Source organism: Marmota flaviventris, chromosome 3 (assembly GCF_047511675.1).
Source record: "Marmota flaviventris isolate mMarFla1 chromosome 3, mMarFla1.hap1, whole genome shotgun sequence".
Classification (NCBI taxonomy): domain Eukaryota; kingdom Metazoa; phylum Chordata; class Mammalia; order Rodentia; family Sciuridae; genus Marmota; species Marmota flaviventris.
In genome coordinates this window covers 10,107,025-10,131,113 of record NC_092500.1, presented here as the reverse complement: position 1 = coordinate 10,131,113, position 24,089 = coordinate 10,107,025, and the positions used below count along the sequence as shown (strand labels likewise).

Below are 24,089 nucleotides of genomic sequence, written 5' to 3'. Positions count from 1 at the left end.
GAGAAAAAGACTGTGAGCAGCGGAGGGAAGGGGGGCTGAGGGCTGTGAGCCCCGCTCTGAGGTCTCCTGCAGGCCCACCCGGGCAGCCAGGCAGTGGGGCGCGGGGCAGGCTCACCGACATGGCCAGGTGCAGTGGGGTGTTGCCGTTTTCGCCGCGGGCGCCCGCGTTGGCCCCGTAGGTCAGCAGCACCATGACGCAGTCGAAGCGGTTGCGCATCACTGCCACGTGCAGGGCCGTGTTCCCCGAGGCGCTGGTGCTGTCCACGTCGCAGCCCCGTTTGAGCAGCATACGGGCCATCTGGGGGCACAGGCCAGGAGGAGTCAGGGGGAACTTGGGGAGCAGCCGTTGTCCACGGCAACTGGGCACTGTGCTCCCTCCCCGAGAGGCCCTCCGGAATTGAGGCCTCTGGAAAGCTCCAGCAACGCAGGAGTCCAGAGGCAGGTCCCGGTTACGGGGTGGCCCTAGACCCTGGCTCCTACACCACAGCACCCCAGGAACAAGGGACAAAGAGCCAGATGTGCTGTTTCTAGGGCTTCCAGTCCCTTCCTGGAGCGAATCCCCATCCCTCCCTGCCAAGGCTCCTCTGGGCGCTGTTCCTGAGCTGCTGCCCTCCCTGGGGCCCTGCCAAGGCATCACCCTCACTGGGCCTTGGCAGCCACATCCTTGCTCCCTGCAGTCCAGAAGCAGAGGGGCCAAGGGGACGAACCTGGACTTTGGCACCAGACACACTCTATTCTGTAGATTTGGGACTGCAAGTCCCTACTGCATAGGGTGTGGTGACAGTAAGGAACCATACATGAAAGGGCCTGACTGGTGTGACACTCCGGGTACACAGAGGTCCCCAGAGGCTGGCACCTCCTCCTCCTGGCCTGGCAGGCCTAGAGTAGGCCGGGTCGTGGGCATGCATGGACTATAAATGGCACTTCCTGGTGATGAGACCAGAGGCCCCGATCCCAGCTCAGCTGGGATCACAGTTGGGATGCCCAGCCAAGCACTCAGGGCCAGCTGAGCAAGCACTGTGGCCACCAGCACACCACCTCCTATTTGCGAGGCACTTTACAATTCATGCAGAATGTTCTCAGGCACTACCATCCCACACCTGCAGATAGGCCAGAGGACCCTGCTTCATGGAAAAGAAACCAAGGCACAGAGGGGACGCTGCCTCCAGCCAGTGAGCAGCAGAGCAAAGACAGGACTTCACCTCTCCTTGGGCTTATCTCCCACGGGCTCACTATGAGACCAGCCCCCAAGGGCCACCTTCAAGATCCTCTGGAGCCTCCTGTCTGCAGGTGCTGACAAACACAGGGCTCTGTCCTGCCCTGGCCCCCGCTCACCTCAGCATTCTTGGCCCAGTGGAGGGGGCTGGCCCCATAGCGAGGGTCCTTGCTGTGGATCTGGTTGCTGTCCATGCTGATGATCATCTCAGCGCACCTGCGGGGAGAGGGGCCACGCAGAAGTGAGGAGAGGCAGGCAGCTGGGTGCTGGGTTGGCCGTGACTCGGGGCTTTGCCTACTGATGAGGGATAGTTTCCCCTGCATATAAAGTCGCAATGAAGCCAACCCACTGGCCTTGGCAACGATTTCTTCGCACTCTAAAAACTCAAGACGCAAAGGCAAAAATAAATTAAGGCAACTATGTTAAAGGAAAAGCTGCAGCTCAGCAAAGGAAACAAGTAACAAAACAAAAAGTAACACGTGGGGGGCGGGGTTGCAAACCACATATCAAGTAAGAGGCTGAGACCCAAGTTTACTGAGAACTCTTGCAACTCAATAGCCAGAAAACAACCGATAAATTGTAATGGAATTTCCTTCCTTTTCTGGCTAAAAAAATAATAATTAATTTTAAAAAATCCTAAACAATTGAATCACATATTTTAAACAGATGAATTATATGGCATGCAAATCACATCTCAATGAAGCTGTTAAAAAAAAAAAAAGAGGGGGCTGGGGCTGGGGCTCAGTGGCAGAGTGCTCACCTAGCACGTGTGAGGCCCTGGGTTCGAATCTCAGCACCAGATAAAAATAAAATAAAGATGTTGTGTCCACCGAAAACTAAAGAATAAATTTTTAAAAATTCTCTCTTTCTTTTAAAATAAAGGTATTGTGTTCAACTACAACTCAAAAAAAAAAAAAAAAAAAAAAAAGAGTCCAGTTCTAGGGACAGCCTGCCTGAGTTTAACGCCCTTTGCACGAGCGCCTGGCCTTGGGCAAGCTACTTAACCTAAGACTTTGGTCCCTCATCTATAAGATGGGATAAGATACAGCAGCTCACTGGGTTGCTAGGAAATATACCCAAAGGCGGGGCAGCAGCAGCTGCCATTCGTACCTGTGACCGCCATGACGGTGGTGTTGGTGCCCCCAGAGTGGAACAAGAGCCTCATCTCCCGACAGCCCTCATGCCAGGGCCAGGAGCCCAGCTCTGGGCTGTGCAGCTGAGCCCACTTCCTCCCCTGGGCTCTCGGGCCTCCGGCTCCAGGGGGCCTCTCGTGGCCAGGCTCGAGCTCCACTCCCCCTGAGCCTTCCCTGAACCCCGCTGCCTGGACACCCTCCTGAGCTCGGAGGGTAACCCGCGTGCCCTCCGTCTCTGCCCTCTCACTACCTGGCCTCACATTTCCCTTCCTCCAGGATGGGGACCTCAACACCTGAGTGCAGGCACACGCCCAGCTCTGGTCAAGGTCACTGAATTGACAGACACAGCAAAGGGGCTGCTAGGCTGAGCCAGGACAGGGGCTCTCAGAACAACTGACACGCAGGACACACGCGCTTCTTAGAGAACATGGCTGGCTCCGTGTGGAAGCTGTCACCCTGCTGGGTTTAACACAGCACAAGACATTCCCTTGGTCCTCTGTGCAAGGATCCTCCTAGTGTGCTCAGATGCCAGGCCCATACAGGATGGCCCGGGGGGCAGAGGGGAGATGGCTGAGGGGCAGAAGAGGGAGGCATGGGGCAGTGACCAGACTCCTGCACAAAGAAGCCTGGGGTGGTTAGAGGCCAGCAAGAGCTAGGTATGTGTCAGCCCCCTGGGTACAGAAAAGCATCACCTGTCACTTGGTGTCCTTTCAGGTCACAACCCGCAACTAGGCCACCTGACCACTGGGGGTGTTGGTATTTTCTGTAACCATTTGGTCAAGTCTTTCTGACAAGTTCCAGTCCATTTTGGCTGTGCTAGGGAAAATCAAGAAAGCAGGGTTTAGGCTGGGTATGGTGGGGCACGCCTGGAATCCCAGCAACTGGGGAAACTGAGGCAGGAAGATCACAAGTTTGAGCCCAGCCTCAGCTATTTAGCAAGACCCTGTCTCAAATTTTTTAAAAATTTAAAAAGAGTCAGGGATGTAGCTCAGTGATAAAGCACATCTGGGTTCAATTTGTAGTATCAAAAAAAAAGGAGGCAGGTTCATCTCAGCTGAGACAAGACCTCACGAGGGACAATGGTGTCCCGTGGGGCCAGGGAAGTAGGCGCAAGCCGCAGGGAAGGAAAGCCTCCTCGTCTGCACACACGGCCCGCCAGCAGGTTGCACTGCGAGGTTCTGGGTGACTTGGGGTCTCCTGTCCTGCAGCTGCTTGGCTCAGGGCTCATTTTGTTCATTTCTGGAAGGCCACAGGGTCAATGGGCCAATGAAGTCATTCACCCATTCATTCAATCTAGATACCATTCCTGCTAAATGCTACTCTGTGACATTTCGCCTCTTTGATTCCACTCCCCACTCATACTGGTAGAAGAATTTTCCAGAGGCTGAGTTTCCCAAGTCTGGGAGAAGGGGACAGATAAGACAGTGTCTAGAGCTCCCAGGACATGGGCTCAGCACTGCCACCATCCAGGAGGGAGCAACGCATCTGGCCAGACAGGACCCTGGCCAAACTGGCCAAACATCCCTGGGCTTTGAGCCAGGCGCAGAAGCCACCAAGCACTGCAGCCAGGAAGGAGGAGACCCCTCCAAGTCTCAGCTTGCACCGAACTGCAGAAGGTGGAGCTGCGTGTAGAGCAGGGTGAGAAGGGAGGACCTCAGGAAAGACCGAGACTGCAGGACCTTCTCCATGTTGGCAGAGGGAGGTTCACGGTCAGAAATTAAGGTGTGTACAGAAAAATTCTGAAAGTTCCATTCCTTGCATAGGTGAGCTTGTGGAGCAAGTTCACAGCCACCACCCCGTTGTCGGGAAGCCCCTGGCGTGCAGCTGATATGCATCTGATGAGGCTCGGGGACCTGGGCCTCTGCTCTGAGGTCTGTGGAAGATCCTGCTCCCTGGGGCGGAGGGTGGTCTTACCCCTTCTGGGAGAACTTCATGGCGGTGTGGATGGGGTAGCCCCCGGGCCCCACGATGTTGCACCGGGCGTTACACAGCAGCAGCACGCGCACCATCTCCTGCTTCCCCATCTGGCAGGCCAGGTGCAGCGGGGTCAGCCCTTGGTTGTTCACCTGGTTCAGGCCAGCAGAGGCATTCTTCCCTAGGAGCTGACAGCAGGACATCAGGGACAGGCTGGAGCCTGACAAAGAGAAGCCCCCTGCATGCTCCCCGGACACCCACCGGGGCCACCTCTCTGGGGAACTGAAGGGGAAGGGATTTGATGCCCTGAGGATGCCACTAAGAAAATAAAGAAGACCAACAGGGAGAGGGGGCTGTGGGAAAAGCAGTGGCACACCAGGTGGCCAGGGCGACCGGGGAGGGGCGGCCACTGGGCTCACAGCAAAGTCCCTCAATCAAGAAGCTTAGAAGGTGGTGGCATCTAGGGACGGGCCCTGAGGTTCTAGGTAGAAGCCTTTCTTGCTATCCATTTTATTCTCCTGTTCAGCTTCAATGTTTTTTCTATGTGCAAATGTTATACTTTCAAGAAAAGGACAGTTGTTCCTTGATATTAGTTCCAGGACACATGTCCCCATTCCAAAGTCCCTGGTTGTCTATGTCCTTATATGAATGTTAACACACACCCTCCCACGTTCTCTGTTGCATTGTATTTATTTATTTATTTTGAGGCTGCCCTTGAACTCTGATCCTCCTGCCTCGGCCTCCCAGGTAGTGAGGTTAGAGGTGTGCCACCGTGCCCGCCTCCTACGCACTTCAAATCATCTCTGATAACCTGCAGGACCGGATGCAATGTAAGTGCTATATGAAAAATTCTCATACTATGTTGTTTAGGGAATAACCACAAGAAAAAAGTCTGTCCATGTTCAGTACAGAAGCAATGTTTTAAAAACATTTCGATTCTCAGTTGGTGGAGTCGGTGGATGTAAAATCCTCAGATATGGAGACCACTGTCCTGGTACAGTCGAGAGGGGTTTGTTTCTCACTGTTGCTGCATGCTATCTCCTTGAGGTTAATTATGGCCACTGGACACCCATGTGACATCAGGATCACCTCATGGTGACCCTGGGCCTACAGGCCGGCTGGTGACACAACAGGGCTGACATCAAGGTTGGAGGCCAGGGCCACCTGCCTCTTGCTTTGTGGCCCTTAGTGGGGTCTGAACCTCAGTTTCTTTGGAGAGAGTAAGAAGTGGACAATGCCCCAGCCAGGGGCCTCCTGAGGGTGGACCAGAGCACAGCATTCAGGACAAGGCCAGCCCATCAGCAGTTGATCAAGAATAGTGACCAGAGAGTGTGTTCCTGGCCTCGAGGTAGTGCCCGCAGCACACTCTCAGGGAACACTAAGCACAAGGTACAGTTCACAATTTCCAGAAGAATCCGATGCCAAGGCAGAGACAAGGACATACCCTTCAGATGGGGCTGCTCTTTCTAGACGATTAAAACATTATGTGATATTCTCCTGTTTTCTTTCAACCTAATACAGTAGCTTTTAAATAACAATTAAAAAATAAAAAAACCTTCTAAGTAATCAAAAAATTCACACAAGCACCTCTGACACACACACCTACCAGAGCCAGGAGTCTGGTTTGTTTTTTTGAGTTCCTGGAGCCAGAGCCCCCAAGCAAGGTCTGACCTGGAGGCACCAGCCCAAAGGGCAGGCTCACAGAGGGCAGGCTCACAGAGGGCAGGCTCACAGAGGGCAGGCTCACAGAGGGCAGGCTCACAGAGGGCAGGCTCACGGCGGTGTAACTGGCCGGAGATGGATGTGGATGTGGTTTAGTTGGCTGGGTTGGGGGATTTTCCCAGGCTGTCACAGCAGAGGCCAACCTTGTCTCCTGACAAGTGTCACGTGACACACGAGCCCAGGGCCCCTGAGAGAACTGCGGTACGGTACATGGAGGTGTGGTCAGAACCACTACCTGCCCTGCCCCTGCTCACCTGCAGCACCTGGGAGTTGTCACCCTGCACAGCATAATGGAAGGCAGTCTCTCCCTTGTTGTCGGTGACGTCCATCTGGGCGTGGCAGTACTGCACCAGCTCCACCAGGATCTCGCCATCCCCCTTTCGGCAGGCCAGGTGCAGGGGGGTGCAGCCCTCCTCGTTCTCCGTGCTGTTGGCACAGCTGCAGGGAGACAGGGGAGTGATCAGACAGGGGCCAAGAAGCCCAGGCACAGAACGGGACGCGGGCTGGGGAGTCAGGACATGCTGGAGTCTGTGCTAGCAGTCCCACCCCGCTCAAGCAGGCCGGTTCAGACTCAGGGCTGAGTCGCCACTTATCGTGTTTCTGATGATTTGTATCAGGGTTTAGTTCACTTTCACATCTGAGTGAGAGAGGTGACCCAGGGCCACACCAGCATGAGGTGGGCAACGGAGTGACATGGAAAAGGGCACAGGACGCAGAAATCCTGCTAACCTTGACCAATGCACTTAACCTCTCTGGGCTTAAATGTCACGTACAGAACCTGCTGCACCTGCCCAGGAAACTGATCTGTTGTGACATCAGACACCTTGACGTCCAGGATCCTGCATGTAAACATGAGTACAGTGGGGCCTGAGCTGCAGGCCCAGGGGCTGAACCAAGTGGTCCTGGGGGGAGAACCAGAGGAGGCGTGGCTACCTCTGGGCACTGGCCAGTTGGCATCCTGTACAAGAGCCGGCAGCGTCCTCTCCATGGGTCTCACTGCTGGCCCAGTGGACACACCACAGAGGCATCCAGCTGCCAAAAGGGCACCAGACCTTTGAAGGAGACACCAGGTGGGAGCCCCCACTCAGCCCTCTCCAGCTGAGGACTGGGCATGCTCTATTGCTCCTGACCTGAGTCGGCCTTCCTGAGTCCTGACCCAGGGCCAGGCGGCTCCTTTTTAGTTCAAATTAACCCAGCCCCGCGCACCTGATGATGCGGCTGTGATGGAAGCACTCGCGGATCCCCAGCTCCACGGCCAAGTGCGCCACAGACCAGCTGGGGTGGTTGCGGATGAGGTCGGTCAGGTGCTGGAGGGCCTCGAGGTGCAGGACCTGCAGGGAGCTCTCGTAGAAGGGCGGCAGCTGCGATGAGAACTGCTGGAAGTGCACCAGCGCGTCGGCCTCCGACTCCAGCTGGAAGAGTCTGCGGCAGGACAGCAGGTGACCGGACAGAGCCAGGCAGGCCCCTGAGCCCTGTGCAGTCCCAGCCATGGTGTCCCCATGCAGGCGACCAGAGCCAGCCTCATTCCCGCCCACACCCCTGAAAGAAGCCTGGCTTGGACTTGGAGTGCAAAACTCCCCCCCACACTGGCTTTTATATTTTATTTAACCAAAGCTCTGTCACAGCCCCTTTCTAATTTGATCGTCACATCTCAGGCCTTAGTCTCCAATATCTGGCCCCTGGTACATGGTAAGAATTTAACCTAAACATCCAGCAATAGAAGAGCATATAAATTGGGATACATCCGTGGGATGGACACTAAGCAGTCAGTAAAATGAAATTAAAAGAACATGGAGGGCTGGGGCTGGGGCTGGGGCTCAGCGGTAGAGCGCTCGCCTAGCGTGCATGAGGCACTAGGTTCCATCCTTAGCACCACGAAAAATAAAATATAGATACTGTGTCCACCTAAAACTAAAAATAAATAGTTTTTAAAAAGGACATGGAAATATTTATTTTGTAAAAAAGCAGAATAAAAATCATAAATGTTAGGGGGCTGGAGATGTGGCTCAAGCGGTAGCGCGCTCGCCTGGCATGCGTGCGGCCCGGGTTCGATCCTCAGCACCACATACAAACAAAGATGTTGTGTCCGCCGAATACTAAAAAATAAATATTAAAAAATTCTCTCTCTCTCTCTCTAAACAATCTTCTTTAAAAAAAAAATCATAAATGTTACAATGTGACTACAACTCTGTAAAAAAAGACTAGAAGGAAATATGTCAAAATCTGCATGATATTATAATAAATAACTTAAATGTTCTTATTCATTTCTGTAGTTTCTAGATTTTCTATAGTGAGCATATGTTTTTATAATCAGAAAACAATTTTTTGTTATTTTTAAGAAACTGGGTTTGAATTCAAGTTCTGTTATTAAATTGTTGTGTGGCTTTGAGAAAACCCGTTCCTTCCCTGAGCCCCATTTGAAACAAAGACTAATTGTATCTGTCCCTCCTCCTCACAGGAAGCCGTAAGGACAGATGAGAAAGCAATACGACCACACTAAAGCCATGATAACCCATGTCAGTGATGGCCACTTGAAATTCTTATTTTTTTTTTCTTTTTTGGTTCCAGGGATCGAACCCAGGGTAACCACCGAATCATATCCCCAGCCCTTTTAAGTTTATTTTTTACTTAGAGACAGGGTCTCCCTGACTTGCTTTGGACCTTGCTAAATTACTGAGGCTGGCTTTGAATTTGTGATCCTCCTGCTTCAGCCTCCCAAGCCAACGGGGTTACACCACCGAGCCCAGCAGCTACTTGAAATTGTGATCAGGGTTTCAACATACCAGAAGGTTCTGCCTCACCCACACAAGCCCAGCAGCCAGCTGGTCTAGAGGAGGCAGGGCCCAGTATGGGCTCAACAGAGGGCAGGCCCTACACAGTGGGATCACTTACAGCCACCTCCTGAGCCTGTGGCCTGTGCCAGACCCCGTACTAAAGGGAGAGGAATGAAGAGACCGTGGGTGACGCCCTGCCCTCCCAGAGCCTGTGTTCTTAGAGATCAGCAAGAAGAGGAAGATTTTAAAAGCCACAATGAAGACAGAACTGGGCGGACTGTCGGGAAATAAGTGCTACGGGAACAACAACTGGCACAAAGTGGGAAGGACAAGGAGGCCCCCCAACACGCCCCCCCCCCCCCACACACACCGCCCCTCGGCTAGTGGGTTCCATCTCACCACTCACCAACCCAACCACGGGGAGCGCAGCTGCTGGGCAGACGGAGCAGCCGGGAGTCGGTCACTGGGTCCGGCACCAGGGCTGTGGAGTGGCCCCGACAGGAGCCTTCAGTGCAGTGGTGGGACCACAGCCTGTCGGGAGTGGGCTTGAGGAATGGGGAAGTAAGGAATTGTGGGTGGCAGGTGCAGATGACGTTCCCAGGAGGCTGCTGCCAAGGAGCACACGCAGAAGAGGAGCGATGGGTAAGGGCACAGGCCTTTGAATGACCAAGGGGACGGCAGGAAGGACCTCCCAGTCCACCATGGCAGATGATGAAGGAGACACAGACGCCCACGGCGCCCAGCCCAGGGGCAGGACAGGAGATCACAAGATGCTCGCTGCCTCTTAAGACCGTGATGAGCTACCCGACTGGGAAGGGGTGGCAGAGGCCAGCCCTGCCTGAGCCCGGAGTCAAGGGATGGATGCTGTTTGAGAGGACAGAAGATAAACCGCATGCTGACAGCCTCCTGGGACTCAGGCCAGGGGTCTGCCAGGGCACAGCCCGGGGTGCACCTCTCACTTTGGGTGGGATCCAGAAGGATCACAGTCCAGGAAGGAGGCTGAGGCACACAGGGCCAGGTCCTCCCAGGAACACAGCATGGCCTCAGACCACTCGGTTCCAGAAACTGGAGTGAGACTGACCGACTGAAACTGTCCCCGGGTACCCAGGAGAAGCCAAATAACTCTGCTCCCAGTGGAGAATCATCAACTAGGTTTCAGTTGACTCCCACCAGTTCATTTGCAAATACAATGTTCAGCACATCCTCAAACTCACAGGACAGGTGGGCTCAGACAGGAAAGAAGGCAACAGGGACAGGTCTGTAAGGGGGCTGTAAATACTGAAGTTCTCTGATGAAGACTTTAAAATAATTATGGTAACACTCAAGAAGATAGGAAATTGAGAATTTTTACAAAGAACTTGAAACTTTGAAGAAAGAATCAAATAGAATCCTAAAATACAATTGCCAAATCAGGAGCTCAGCAGACAGGCATATTAGCAGAACAGCCAGTGACGAGACACAACTAGCGAATGGTGTGGGGGCCACACGAATGACCACGCCCTCCAGTCCTGATGCCCCAGCCTCTGGCCAGCCACTGCATTCGTGGTGGCCTGGTCACAGACAGCTCAGATGGCAAGGAGGTCTTCTTTGGGGGGCGTGCCCCTAGGGCTGAGTTACACTCACCTGTTCCCTTGAGTCCTGCCCCTTCTGCCCTTTTGTGGACAGAACTTTCTAAGAACAAGAGTCTCCCCCAGTAAAAGCCCCCTTTGGACCGTGCTCCCTCTCTCTCTCTCGTCAGCCTCTCGTCACCTTCTCTTGCTCTCCCTTTTTGGGAGCCAGAGGCCGAGGGCCGGGCAAGTGGCCCTGAAGCTCATGTAAAGGTAAATTGTGTCTGTGTTTTATTTTGTGTCCCTGTAAATTCACACGAGTGATCTTAGTTCAGCTGCCTGCGCTGGTCGGGGGCAGCAGGTGGCGCGGGGACCAGGGACGCTGGGTGGGTTTCCAGGTAGCCCTGGGGGAGCGCGCTTCAGAAATGCTGTGACGCGCGATGTGGGTTGGGAAGAAGCAGCCGACTAGAGCCAGGGACGTCAAAGAACTCGACGGGCAGAAAAAGGTTTACCCGATGACCCTGGACACTCTAATTAAGTGGAGAGGGACACAGTCGGGGCCCAGCTGGCTCAGTTCCTGAAAACAGAGAGTGACGTTCTGTGAGGAAGAGTCACCAGATCTTCGTGCTTGGGAGTGGCTCAGTGGAAAGTGTCTAGGGCACCTCTCGGCCGAGCTGACTCGGGGTACAGGGAGAATAGTCCAGTCTGGACTGCCCTGGGGTGTCTGGGGACCGAGGGAGGGCTCTGGTGCCGGGGAGACCTGGGGAAGGGGCAGGGCTCCAGAAAGCAACGAGAAGTCTGGGGCAGGAGAAGCCCAGGCGGCCCGGGCAGTTTGGCCTTTGCTTGGGGTCAATTCTCGCCCATCCAAGCAAATGGCAGATGGCAGCCTCGGGGAGGCCCGAGACCAGACCTTCAGTCGCCGCTGGACCAGACAGAGCAGTGACTTCGAAGCGTGCCAACCGCAGGCGGGGGTAGGGGCGCGGGCTAGCAGGAAAGCAGCCCGGTGGGCTCCGTGAGGCAGTTCAGGATGAAGGGGAGGAAAATGGACGGGAGACACTGACGAAGCTGAGCCACAGTCCGAGGACCCCAGCCAGAGGGTGAGGACGACCTAGAGGAGGCCCGGGTCCATTACGTCTGGCTGGCCCTGTGCCCGCCATCCGGGCCCGGCCACTCTCCTCTGGAGAACGAGGTCCCATAACCACTTGGGCTAGAGGTAGCCTCGCTTGCGCCCCTCCAATGTGGCCTTAGGACAGCGCTGGCAATGGGGAGAAAGATCAGGGAAATAAGCAGAATACAACATGGAGAGGAAACGGGAACCTGCGGGACAGCAGGCGAGATGTCAAGCACGCAATGAGCAGCTCCCCCTTCAACATGGGTGAGTCCAAATCAGAACAGAAAATGCAGCAGACAGGCCTCACTTGAACAACGGATGCCTATGCTTTCCAAAACTGTTTTTTAAAATTATTCCACTGATTCACTGTATCCTATAAGCCCTTCTCCCTACAAAAAGCAAACAAAAGCACGAAAACTTAGCATCTTGTAGAGGTTTTAAAGCATGGCCCCAAAGTCTTGACACTCCTCTTGCTGAACAGTGGGAAGCTGTATCTTTTTACCCTTTATTCCTGCTCTGTAACTGCTTTACCAAGAGAATGTGGCAGTCATGATGCTGTCCCAGTTTCCAGACTGAGGTCATAAGAGACTGGAGGCTTCTACTTCTCTTGGGCCCCCGCCATCATACCAGGGGAAGCCCAAGCAAGGTGTAGAGAGGACCCTTGGCCCCAGGTGAACTCCCACCAACTTACTAGCCAGGAGAGACATCTTCAAGGCCGATCCTGCAATCAAGCCACCCCAGCTGACGGCACACAGACTAGAATTAAGCACTTCCCACTGAGCTCTGCTCAAACTGCAGAGCTTGAGGCAAAATAAATAATCATGGTGTTAGGCCACCACGTTTTGAGGTAGTCTGTGAAATAACAACAACTGATAATAATACACAGTTTGACATGAGAGCAATAATGATACCTTGCCATAACACAGCGGCTGAAAGAAAACAAAATGTAAGGAGAAAATAAGGGAAATAGTGAGGAAAGAGGTTCTTTTCAAAGGGCAACCATCAGAATGACAGCTGGCTTCTTGTACCGGAGGCCAGAGATAACAGAATAACATCCCGTCCCTAAAGAGCTAAGAGAATATATGCCAATCAGAGTCCTGCACTCTGCAAGGAAGCAAGCGAACCCCTTCAGGGTAAACTGGAAGGGCTGGGGTGCAGCTCAGTGGTGGAGCACTTGCCTGGAATACGAGGCCCCGGGTTCCACCCCCAGCAAAGCGCGCACGCACACAAACGCACGCACACACACACACACACACACACACCCAAAACCCCACAGACCTTGTCATTAGTAGACCTACACTAAAGGAAATATGAAAGATTTTTTTTTTTAATTAGTTGGACACAACATCTTTATTCATTTATTTTTATGTGGTGCTGAGGATTGAACCCAGAGCCTTGCACATGCTAGGCAAGCGCTTTACCGCTGAGCCACAACCCCAGCCCATGAAAGATTTTTCTTCACGTAGAAGGAACATGATCCCAGGTGGATGGTCAAAGGAGCCAGAGAGAATGAAACACCGTGACATGGCAGATGTGTGAGTGAATCTACGTAGAACATTGGTGGCACAATGTCTTGCTGGGTTTAAAATAAAATGCACAATTTAAAAACAACACATGGCATATCAAAAGACCCTTTTGCTTTTCTGGAAGAGGCTATCATACCATACAGTTCAGTGAGCTGTAACCTCTAGGGTCCTGTTGAGGACTGTGGAAGGTTCCTGATTTCATGCTACTTGTATATGAACATGTCAGCCTGACACAGTCTCACAGATATTGGGAGAAGACACAAAATTCCTGGGCCAAAGACAAAAGGCTGTTTACTACTCACAGCAATAGCCAAGGTTTCAACATTTGTGCCAATGTCCAGGGATCCCAATTCCCTCAGAGAACATAAAGAGGGCAGATGTCACTTGCTTATGTTGTATCACAAGAGGGAAACCCCAACTCAGAAATTGGACTCTTTCATAATTGACAATAAACAACCAGTCTATCCTTTGCTACCGGGGAAGAACTTTTTGTACTAAAAAGAAAGCAAAGCTGCCCTCTGCTCTCGGAAACCCCAGTTCTATCTTCCAAGACTCTCTGCTATACACACAGCCTCGAAAAGACAGCTTGGAACAAAGTCAATGTCTCTGCTACCAAGATGCACAGAAAGCAACATGATGGACTATGGGGAACTGGGGAACCGTTTCCAAGAGTTACAATTTAAAAATAACTACAGAGAGTACTTTCCAAGCCAACAAAGAGGGGAAATAGAATAATAAGAAAACAATCACTAACTGCAAAAGCATCATGCTAAGTGAAAAATGCCAGGCTCAGAAGCCCACGTGCTACAGGATCAAACGCAAAACCACAGTGACAGAAAGCAGGTCCTGGGGCGAGTGCAGGGGATCTATTTATGGCAAAGGAGCATAGAGGAAATCTGGGGACTCACAGAAGTATTCCCTATCTTGATTGTGGTGGTGGTTACATGAACATGTGCCTTTATCAAAACCCATCAAATGGTACACTTAAAATTGGTCAATTTTATTTTTGTAAATTGCATCTCAATAGAGTCAACTAAAACAAAAAACACACACAGCAAAAGAAAACAAGAGCCAGCACAGAGGCTGAGGCAGGAGGATCACAAGTTCAAAGCCAGCCTCAGCAACCTAGCAAGGCCCCAAGCAACTCAGCAAGACCCTGCCTCTAAATAAAATATTAAAAAGGCAGGGGATATGGCTCAGTGGTTAAGCATCCCTGGGTTTAATCTCAGGTACCAAAAAAAGAAAAAGAAAAAGAAAAAAAGAAGGAAACAAAATAGGTAGAACAGAAAAGAAAGCAAAGAGTAAGATGGTAGATTGCAACCCCAATATGTCAGGATTACGTTAAGTAGAAATAAACTAAATACACCAAATAGAGAGTAAGGAGTAACAGGCAGCACACCTTTGGCAAGACTAGAAGTATAAGGAAATCTATAAACACAAACCAGGGGAAAGCCAGGGACCACCATGACGTCAGGCCCAGAGTGCTCCCCGAGTCACAGAGCAGTCACACTTCCCCAGGAAAGCACGACGATGGTGAATCAATGTGTACCTAATAAGAAAACTCCCAAATAAAGCCAAAGGAGAGAGAATGAAGAGAATAGCCAAATCCACCACCTCAGCGAGATACTTACCCATCCTCTGTTACTCACAATCAAAACAAGTAGACAAAAGCAAACAGCAACCCTCTGGATGTAGAAGAGTTAGTGAGCTTGACCTAACGGGCTTGCCGTCTTTGTCCCCGTGGACTGCTCTGACCAAACAGAGACTGAATTGGTTAAAACAACAAAAATTATTACTCGCACGTTCGGAGGCAGGAAGTCCAAGACAAGGTGCCCGTGGACAGGGTGTCTGACGTGGGCCTGCTCCTCAGAGTGGCACCTCCTGTGCGTCCCTATTGTGGAAGCAGCTCCTTCAGGCCTCTTCGATAACGGCACTGATTCCATTCATGAGCCTCACCACCTCCCAAAGGCCCCTCCCTAAACACAATCACACCAGGGACCCAGGGTTAACACACGAGTGGGGCACGAACTCTTGGACTACAGAACATAAAACAGCTTTCCCACCAATCACAGGAGGCACATTCTTTTCAATCACACACAAATAAGCATTATCAGTGCTGGGCTTATGAGGGCCAGAAAGCAAATCTGAACACATTTCAAAGACCTGAAACATGTGACCATGTTCTCTGGTCACAATGCAATTAAGCTAGAAATCAACAGAAAAAGATAACTACAAACCGTGCCATGTTTAAATATTAAGAAGACACACGTAAATTATCTAAGTTTCAAAGAATAGGTCACAGTGAAGTTTAGGGAATATCTTATTCAATGATTATGCAAACATTATCTATCAAACTTGAGGAATGAACTTGTGCTCCTGGCCGTGACCCAGTAGCTGGTATCAGACCAGCCTCGGCTTAGCAAGTGCGAAGGCAGGAGGGAATGCATACAGCTGTCTGAAGACCAAAGAGAAACCGAGGCAGGCTGGATGCATAGGGCCAAGACTTAAAAGAAAGAAGCCCACAGAGATAAGCGCCTCGTGTTTACATTCTCACTCCAGCCCCCTGGGACCTGTGGGAGAGTCACAAACACCAAGTCTAAGCTGCGGCCTGCTGCTCCTGGCACTCTCCCCAGGACGGGCAACGCTGCGCTCAGAGTTCCCGGTGGCCAGAACTTGAGGGAATCAGAGAATGAGCCCTAAATTCTGCACACGATGTTCCCTACTAAACCAGAGCACGGTTTAGAAACCAGACAGAAACAGCAACAAGGAGAAGAGAGTGGAGAAGAAGCTCTGGCAGCTGTTTAGTAGTGGGGAAACAGGAGAGTTCAGGCCACCAAGGGAGAAGGCAAACAGACCCTGGAAAAACACTGTCAGCCGAGAGTCTTCAGAGCCGCTGTCCTCCAGAGTAAAGGTCACGACTTAGGAGTGGGAATCCAAAAGACAGGCCGGCCTCAACAAACCCGAACCTTAATGTAACTCAGTGAAATCCTCTGAAGGAAGATACCACCATCCCCGGCCACCATCATTCCACAGACTACATGCAGCATGAAGAAGAAAATTACCAGGCATGCTCACTCACTCACTCACTCACTCATTCACTCACAGAAATGAATGACCAGAGACGGACAAGGGAAAAAGAACCAGGAGGAGAAGCCAGTGCAGTGGCACACGCCTGTGATCCCAGAGACTGGGGAGGCTGAGGCAGGAGGATCGCGAGTTCAAAGCCAGTGTCAGCAAAAGCAAGGTGCTAAGCAACTCAGTGAGACCCTGTCTCTAAGTAAAACACAAAAAAATAGGGCTGGGGGTGTGGCTCAGTGGTCAAGTTCTCCTGAGTTCAATCCCCGATACCAAATGGAAGAAAAAAAAAAAAAAGGACATATAGAAAATAGTATAAAGATTTAATATATGCGCAATTAGAATCCCAAAAGGAGAGGAGAGAAGCAATAAAAATATTGACTGATCATATTCCAAAACTGGAAAGACGCCAAGACACAGGCTAAGAAGCTCCATAAACTGGGTACAGCGGCACATGCCTCTAATCCCAGAGGTTCAGGAGGCTGAGGCAGGAGGCTCACAGTTTGAGGCCAGCCCCAGCAACTTAGTGAGACCCTATCTCTAAAACAAAAAGGGCTGGGATATAACTCAGTGACAGAGCATCTCTGGGCTTAATCCCCCGTACCATAAAACAAACAAAGGAAATAAAATCAAATGAGTGTTACGTGCTGAAGCGGAAGCTGACGCGGCCTATGTCCCAAACAGAATACTGCTGCGTGTGTGCCTAACAGATGCACACATCCTTCATGCACCCAAACAACCTAAATCTCTAACAGCAGAATGAGTAAATAAAACTGTGATATACAATTACGTGCCACTTGACGACCGAGCTGTGTCTGAGAAATGCAACTGGCAAACATCACAGTAGACTTATAGAGACCAGGATGACTATGCTGTCACTAGGTACTGACCTCACGGGACACCACTGTGCACTACTGTATGGTGGAATCCTACCACCATGGACGTGACTCACGTGGCCTCATACAACTCACACACATCTCCCCTACAAAGCGTGGAGCAAAGAGGCCAAACACAAGAGCTGTTAACGTCCCAGTCCGGCTATGGTAACGTTTCTTTGGAGGCAGGGAAGGGGCACTTCAGGGCTGCGACAATGTTCTGTTTCTTGACATGAGTGGTGGCCACAGAGGTGGCTAATAGATCACTGAGCCATAGATACTTTTCCATATTGTTTTATTTTTTTTCTTGTGTGTGTGAGGTGCTGGGGATGGAACCCAGGGCCTTGTGTGTGCCTGGCAAGCGCTCAAACATGAAGCCACAAAAAATTTAGAAAGGCAGAGGGAGGAGAAGACTAGACAGTTAAACCTAGGCAGGGCCTGGCGGGAAAGTGGCATCAAGGAAGACCTTTAAAGAAAAGGAGCACATTTGCATAGTAAAGGGCAAGGCCTTCGCTGGAGGCTGCCAGACCCCACAGACCTGGGACTTAAACCACAGTTCTGGAGGCTGGGAATCTACGGTGCCACTGACGGGTCCTGCTGAGGGCCCTCTTTCTAAGTGCAGAATGTGGCCTTCTTGCTGTGTCCTCACGTGGCAGAGACAGCGCATCTCTCTTGTGTCTCTTCTTATGAGGACACTGATGGCATTCATGGGGGCTCCACCCTCATGACCTGATCACCTCCCAAGGCCCCCTCCAAATGCCATCAGGCTGGGGATTGAGGCAGCCACATATGAGTTCTGTGGGACACAGACATTCAGTCCCTGGCAGGAAATACCTAACAGTGAAGGGAGAGGGCTGCGTGGGAACTGAGGAGATGACGTCATGAAGTGGCTGGGGGACCGTGGCCGGAGTGGATGGACGGAGCACCTCTGGGCCACAGGGAGGCGGGACACAGGTACAGAGGCAGCTCAGGGTCCTCCTCTTATGGGAGAGAGTGAGGTCACCAAGGCCATCCGCTCACATTGTGGGGTGCAGGATGGAAGGAAGGGAGAGGAAAAGGCAGGGCTTGGGGAGCGGGACGGGGCGAAGAGAAACGCACAGAGGCTTCGAACCTGGCAGGGCACATGCGCTCACCCCAGTGAGGTCAGGTGGCAGGACGGCGCAGGACGTCTCCCGGGCTGGGGAGAACTGCAGTCGGCAGCACCCAGAGAGCAGAGAGTGGGAGGAAGGTCCGTGGGGCGTGAGCAGGGCAAGGGTGGGGAACACGAGAGGATGGGGCAGTGGGGAAAGGTCACCTATGGTCCCAGGGGAGGGAAGATGCAGCAGAAGACGACACGGAATGAGCTGGGCAGCCAGGAGGCAGAGCCAGAAACAGCATTTGTAGAAGAGCGGCTGTTACTGGTCATCACAAGGCTGGTCATCACAAGGTCTCCTCAGGAGACCATGCGGACAGCGGCGGGGCAGGAGCCAGAGGCGCCATGCAGACAGGGAGGGGACAGGAGCCTGAGGCGACACCCCGTCAGAGCTCCCGTCTTTGAGGATGCGAGTGCACCCCAGGGTCAGGGACACCTGCCACAGGATGGAGAGCGGGTGGCATCACAGGAGGACATGAGGGTCAAGGAGAGGTGGGAGAGATGGGGAGACAGCAAACACCCCAGGGGGCTGAGGGGAGCCAGTGGTCAGCCCGAGGAGGTAGAAAGACAAGGAGGGGGAGGCTGGAGCTCCAGAGCCTGCGTCCCCTTCCTCCCCTGGAACGGGCCCCCGGACGAAAGCCACCCAGGCCTGTTCCGAGGAGTCTCCCCTCTGCCCTGGGACAGGGGTCTGTGGGTGAGTCTCAGGTGTCTGCAAACCTCTTGAGCTTGCAGGTATTGTTGGGAGATGTGCATCTGGGGGCAGAGAGGGTCCCTTGGGACTCAAGGGCGTCTCAGGCCAGAGCTGAACCAGAGCCATCAGGCCAGCACAGCCTTTCTTCCCTGAGGGCCTCCTGGTGCCCTGTCCTTCTGTCCCTCTGAGTCTTAACCCATGATGGGCCATCCCTGCTGGGCCTTCTGCTCACGCTACCTGCTGAGTCTCCAGCCCTCGCAGGCCCTCCCCAGCCGCCCCAGTGCAGCCTGCTCCCGCCCTCCTGCCAGAGGCTTTTGGCCCGGTGCTCAGCAAACATTCCCATGCACCTGGTGCACACCGGCCCCACAGGGCATGAGGAGTAGGAGGGACTGGGCTCCCAGGGGAATGGCAGATGGGGGGACACATAGCACCTGAAGGCAAGAGGGTAGCCAGCAAGTAAGGGGACAGAAGAGGGTGGCCACCAAGTAAGGGGACAGCGTGAGGGGACAGAAGAGCAGCGAGGAGGGCTGGGCTTGTGGCTCAGAGGTAGAGGGCTCGCCTCGCACGTGGGAGGCACTGGGTTTGACCAGCACCACATAAAAATAAAATAAAGGTATTGAGTCCACCTGCAACTAAAAAATAAAAATTAAAAAAAAAAAAAGAGCAGTGAAGAGGGGTCGCGCGAAGGTCTTGGGAAGAACACTCTTAGCCGAGGAAAAGCAGGCCAAAGGGGCTGGCCGGGGAGTGAGGCCTGCTGGGAACGTGAGCGCTTCACACGGTCCCACTGTGACACCCGTCCCACTGGATGCTGGGGCCACGTCCACCTGGCTCCGGCCTGCGTGACCTGCGGGAGGAGACCCGCCATTTTCAGCTCTGCTGCTGCAGGTGGGCTGTGGCCGGACAAGGGGGTGAAGGAGCAGAGTCCAGGACACATGGCCGGACGCGGGCCACCTGCCAGCATGACGCTTCAACAACCAGTTCTATGGCAACGTCCTGTCCAGAGGGCCCGAAAGTGAGCCCTCTAGGGAGGCCAAGATCACATATCCCACTGGGATCATCCTCCCGGGACTCCTGGGGTGAACGGCCTGCACCTGCCGAGTCCACGAGGGCTGCCGGTCCACCAACCCCAGGTGCTGCAGCAATGACTGATTTCTACAGGAGCAGAAGTACCCGAGCTACCCTACCATGACAAGTGATCTCCAGGAGCTCACGCCTGAAGAGCCAAGGTGGCACCACAGGTCAAGCAGGGCCCAGGTTGGGCCCAGGTGAGCAGAGCTGCCCCCCTCCCGGCCCCTGCTGCACACCCTGCAAACGGGCCCCGGGATAAGAGGCGGCTGCAGAGCTGGAAGGCTGCTGCGGAGGGCTCAGCTACTGGCCCGCTGTGACCCGGGCAAGGTGCTCAGGCTGCTTCCACGTCTGTAAGAGGGTCAGCAGTAAGAGCCTCCCAGGGCCATGTGACCACAAAATGAGCAAACGCTTAGACCGCAGCAAGCTCACAGCGGCCACTAACAAACCAGGTATTTGGTGATGGTGTCACCATCTCTCCCCGCAAGAAGGGGCAATGTGGGACTCACAGGCCTTAGGGAGTGTGACCTGAGGAGTGAGACTCAGGTCCCGACTCCATCCCCATCCCAGGGCGGCTCCTGACAGCTAAAAGCAGCAACAGCAGGACAGGACACCTCCACATGAGGCCAACACAGACCTCCACGTGACTTCAACACTGAAGATACTTTGGGGAGGGCCCAAAGCCCTCCAGAGAAATTGAGGAGACATCTAGGAGGCAGAACCCCACTCCTTGGAAGGACAGCGGGTAGAGCAGGCCTTCCCTGCAAACTGCAAGGTGTTCAGGGGGTCAGGAGGGTGCCAGTGACACGTCCCCCAGCATGTCCCCAAGGGTTCATATGCTTGACACCTCTCTGACGTGGGGGTATTAAGTGGTGCTCGAGTCTTTGGAGTGGCAGGTAATTAATTAGTCACTGGAGTCACCACCCTTAGAAGGGCTTAATGCTGGCCTTGCAGTTATTCTCCCGAGTGCGTAGTTATAAAAAGAACAAGACAGGCCACTCTGTGGCTTCCTGTCTCACCATGTGATCTCTCCCATGCACTCCTACCATGATGCCACCTGTCATCTCATGACACAACCAAAGGGCCCTCATACAGGTCACGACAGGGCTGCCCAATCTTAGTGCCCAAAACGGTGGCTACATAAGCCTCTGTGTGCACAGTAGCCAGCTGGGTATTCTATTATAGCAACAGAGCCCGGACTGATACACCACTCGACAAGCCCCCCAGGGCTCGGCACAGTGTGTGCCCTGACCCTTTCCTCCAAGTCCCCACGGTAGCCCCACTGCCAGGTCACACTCTTGGCCTTGGCATTACCATGTCTGCGATTCTTCATATCCTGAACTTCTGTAGCCCATCTGCAGCCTCCACCCACTGCTTCCTGCTTCTTGGTCCACCCCCTACTCCCTGAATCCAACCGCTGTCCACCCTCTGGAAGAGGGGACAGCACATGGTGTCCTTGGGAAGTACAGTTAGAGGTGAATAAGTACATCACTGTCCCCCATCCACAAATCTGCTGGGTGCTGGGGATACCAGGAACACGAGACAGTCCCCCCAGGGCAGGGATGGTGCCTACAGAGTAGAAGCACCTGCTCTAGCCTGAAGGCCATGGGAGGGCAAGCAAAGGGAGGGGACGGTGAGAACTAGGGCAAAGGTCAGCAGCACAAGGTGGCAGAGCTGAGAGCGACCAGCAGAAGCCTGCTCACAGGGCCTCGCAGCCAGGCTGGGCCTCCGATATGCCACCAAACAAGAAGCCACGAGGGTTAAGCAGACGAGGGGCACAACAGACTGCCCTCCCCAAAGATCACTCGGCAGGCTGGCAGGGGACAGAAGGACAGCAAGACCACAGCAACAGTGACAGGCTGGAAGGCTGGGTGCAGCGGGGGTCCGCCTGTGCCATGACGGTGGCCCGGAGGAGCTGGCAGCAAAGTGGAAGCCGGGCTTTAGGTTTGCACGCGGCTGTCTGGGCCCAGGCTACACCTCTCGGCCTCCCAGCAGTGAGCTGTGCCGGACACTCAGTTCAAACAGAAGGTATGTGTGCAACTTCCAAGAACTGTCCCTAAAGAGAGACTGGCCAGGCATGGAGGCGCACACCTGTAATCCCAGCTACTCGGAAGGCTGAGGCAGGAGGATCGCAAGTTTTGAGATCTGCCTGGGCATCTTATTTTGAGATCTCATTTCAAATAAAAAATAAAAAGGACTGGAGTGTAGCTCAGTGGTAAAGACCCCTGGGTTCAATTCCCAGTACAAATAAAGAATTAGATAAAAAAAGAGAGAATATCCTTCTGCCTTCCTGCTGGCTGGAAAAGTAGACGTGACGGGTGGATCTGGTACAGCCAGATGGGACCATAGGTGACAGAGAATAAACGGAGGCCTCACTTAGTCGAAAGAGGACAGGAGCCCAGCGCTTGTCCAGCATGGATGCCACTTGGAGGAGACCACAGCTCTACCCTGGTTGGCCCCCATCACGCTGGGCTTCCTGTCACTCATCGCAACCCAGGTGTAACTGCCAGCGGAGCAGGAGCACATCAATCCCACCCAGGAACAGCCTGTCCGAGCCCAGTAATGACCTGGATCTGGGGTGAAGGAGCCCCGAGAACCAAGGGCCAAGCAGGGTTTCTGGATCACACAACCACAGAACAGGGTGGGGCTGCCACTGGCTGAGATGGAGCGACTCCAGAGCCAGGCGAGGCACACCTGGAGGTAAGAGGGGAGACTGAGCACTCAGCGTGAAACTGGCCGATGCTCCTTAGTCCATCTAAAATATGAAGCGACACGAAGGCACGGAGAGAGGACTGGCTTAGGAAAGGAAGACACAGACTCTGCCTCCTCACTGCGGCCTGCGCCACCCCGGGTGCGTCACTTCCCACCAGCCTCGGTTTCCCCACCCATACGAGGGGATGCCGCCTTCCTGGCCTACCTCAATAGGTAACAAGGGAACCCATTCTGGAAACTATCAAGGAGACCTGATGAAGAGCAGGGGTCTGGGGGTGGCTCAGTGGGAGAGCACATGCCTAGAAGCGGGGGCCCTGGGTTCCATCCCCAGCACTGAAAGAAGAAACAAAAAAAGAAGAAGTACACACAATTTATCAGTGTGGCCAATACGCTGCCGATGAGGGCTTTGATCCCCCTGGGAAGGAGGAGTGCTGAGGACAGAGCTCAGGGTCACCGGGGCAAGTCTGCACTCCTGGGGAAGAGTCCTCACAACCCACAGAACTTGCACATGGAGACGGTGGGGTCCCCAGGGCAGGTCCCAGTGGTCCCCTGTGGAGCGGACTCGCTGCCCTGCTCTGCTGTGTCTTCCCAGCACCAACAGCTGCAGGGGCAAGCTGCACTGTCCTTGGCCTTGATCACGGCCAGCAAGAAGGTGCCACCCCAGCCGTGTGCACTCGGCATCTGGACGGCACTGCTGCCAGCATCTGGAACAGCACCTACTGTGGAGACCTCCACCCCAGCTTCCCTGTGGAGCCAGGTCTGAATTTTCACCTGACTGGGCGGAGCCATGATACTGGCCTTGTTCTCCCGGCAGCTGGCCCCTGGCCCCTGGCCCCCAGCTGGCCACTCTCTGAGGCTCCTGATGCCTCGCCTCCTCAACCAGAATGGACCCAGATGTCCCTGGGCCTCACTTCTCACCAGAGCCTGGGAGTCAGACAAGGGCCCTGCCTGCGGCTCGGCCCCGTGCACCTCCCAGGTCTAGAACCGCCTGTGTGCAGGACAAACTCCCCCGGTCCTTCCAGAGCAGCTCGGGGGCTCTAGCCGGCCCACCAGGAAGTAGTCACTTCCTTCCCCCCACTCCCTAGGCTCAACCCGACAGGAAGTGCCTGGCTCCCGAGGGTGTCCTGGTGCCTGTGCCAGGAGGCCCTGCTCTGCACATTCCCTAAAGACACGTTTGTCACCCCCCGTTCCGTGGGGCCTGGCCTCAGCCCAGACTCCGCAGGTACTCAGTGCGTGCCGAAGGGATGGGTGCGGACAGTCAGAGGGACAAACAGGCAGAAAGGAGATATCAGCACGAGCCCACCTCCACAATGACCCCTGCAGTCAGAGGCCTGGCTTATGCCATCCCTGCAGCTGGTCCCCCAGCTGGCCCCATGACCTCAGCCTTGGGCTGACTTCCTGTCCTGCCCTCCCAGCTGGGGGGTCGTCCCAACATGCCTGAGAAGGGACATCTCTGGACATCCCTTACAGGCTCCTGATCAAATCCTGGCCAGCCCCTACAAGGATGGTCATGCCTATAAAGGCCCAGGGGTAAAGGTCACGCTGATGGACCTCACCTGCCTCTCCCACCCCACCCCTTCCCTTGATCGGCAGGGG

At 53.8% G+C, this 24,089-nt stretch overlaps 1 protein-coding gene across 9 annotated transcripts in view; it reads right to left on the bottom strand.

Moving 5' to 3' along the window:
• Positions 1 to 24,089, bottom strand: part of Pla2g6 (phospholipase A2 group VI) — a 49,258-nt gene that overhangs the window by 15,491 nt on the left and 9,678 nt on the right. For all 9 annotated transcript variants that reach the window (XM_071609482.1, XM_071609480.1, XM_071609485.1 and 6 more), the window contains 5 exons: positions 7,192 to 7,407; positions 6,240 to 6,423; positions 4,264 to 4,451; positions 1,336 to 1,432; positions 116 to 298 (listed from right to left, as the gene is read on the bottom strand). In XM_071609482.1, the coding sequence (XP_071465583.1) occupies positions 116 to 298; positions 1,336 to 1,432; positions 4,264 to 4,451; positions 6,240 to 6,423; positions 7,192 to 7,407 (868 nt within the window). The remainder of the gene's footprint in view (positions 1 to 115; positions 299 to 1,335; positions 1,433 to 4,263; positions 4,452 to 6,239; positions 6,424 to 7,191; positions 7,408 to 24,089) is intronic.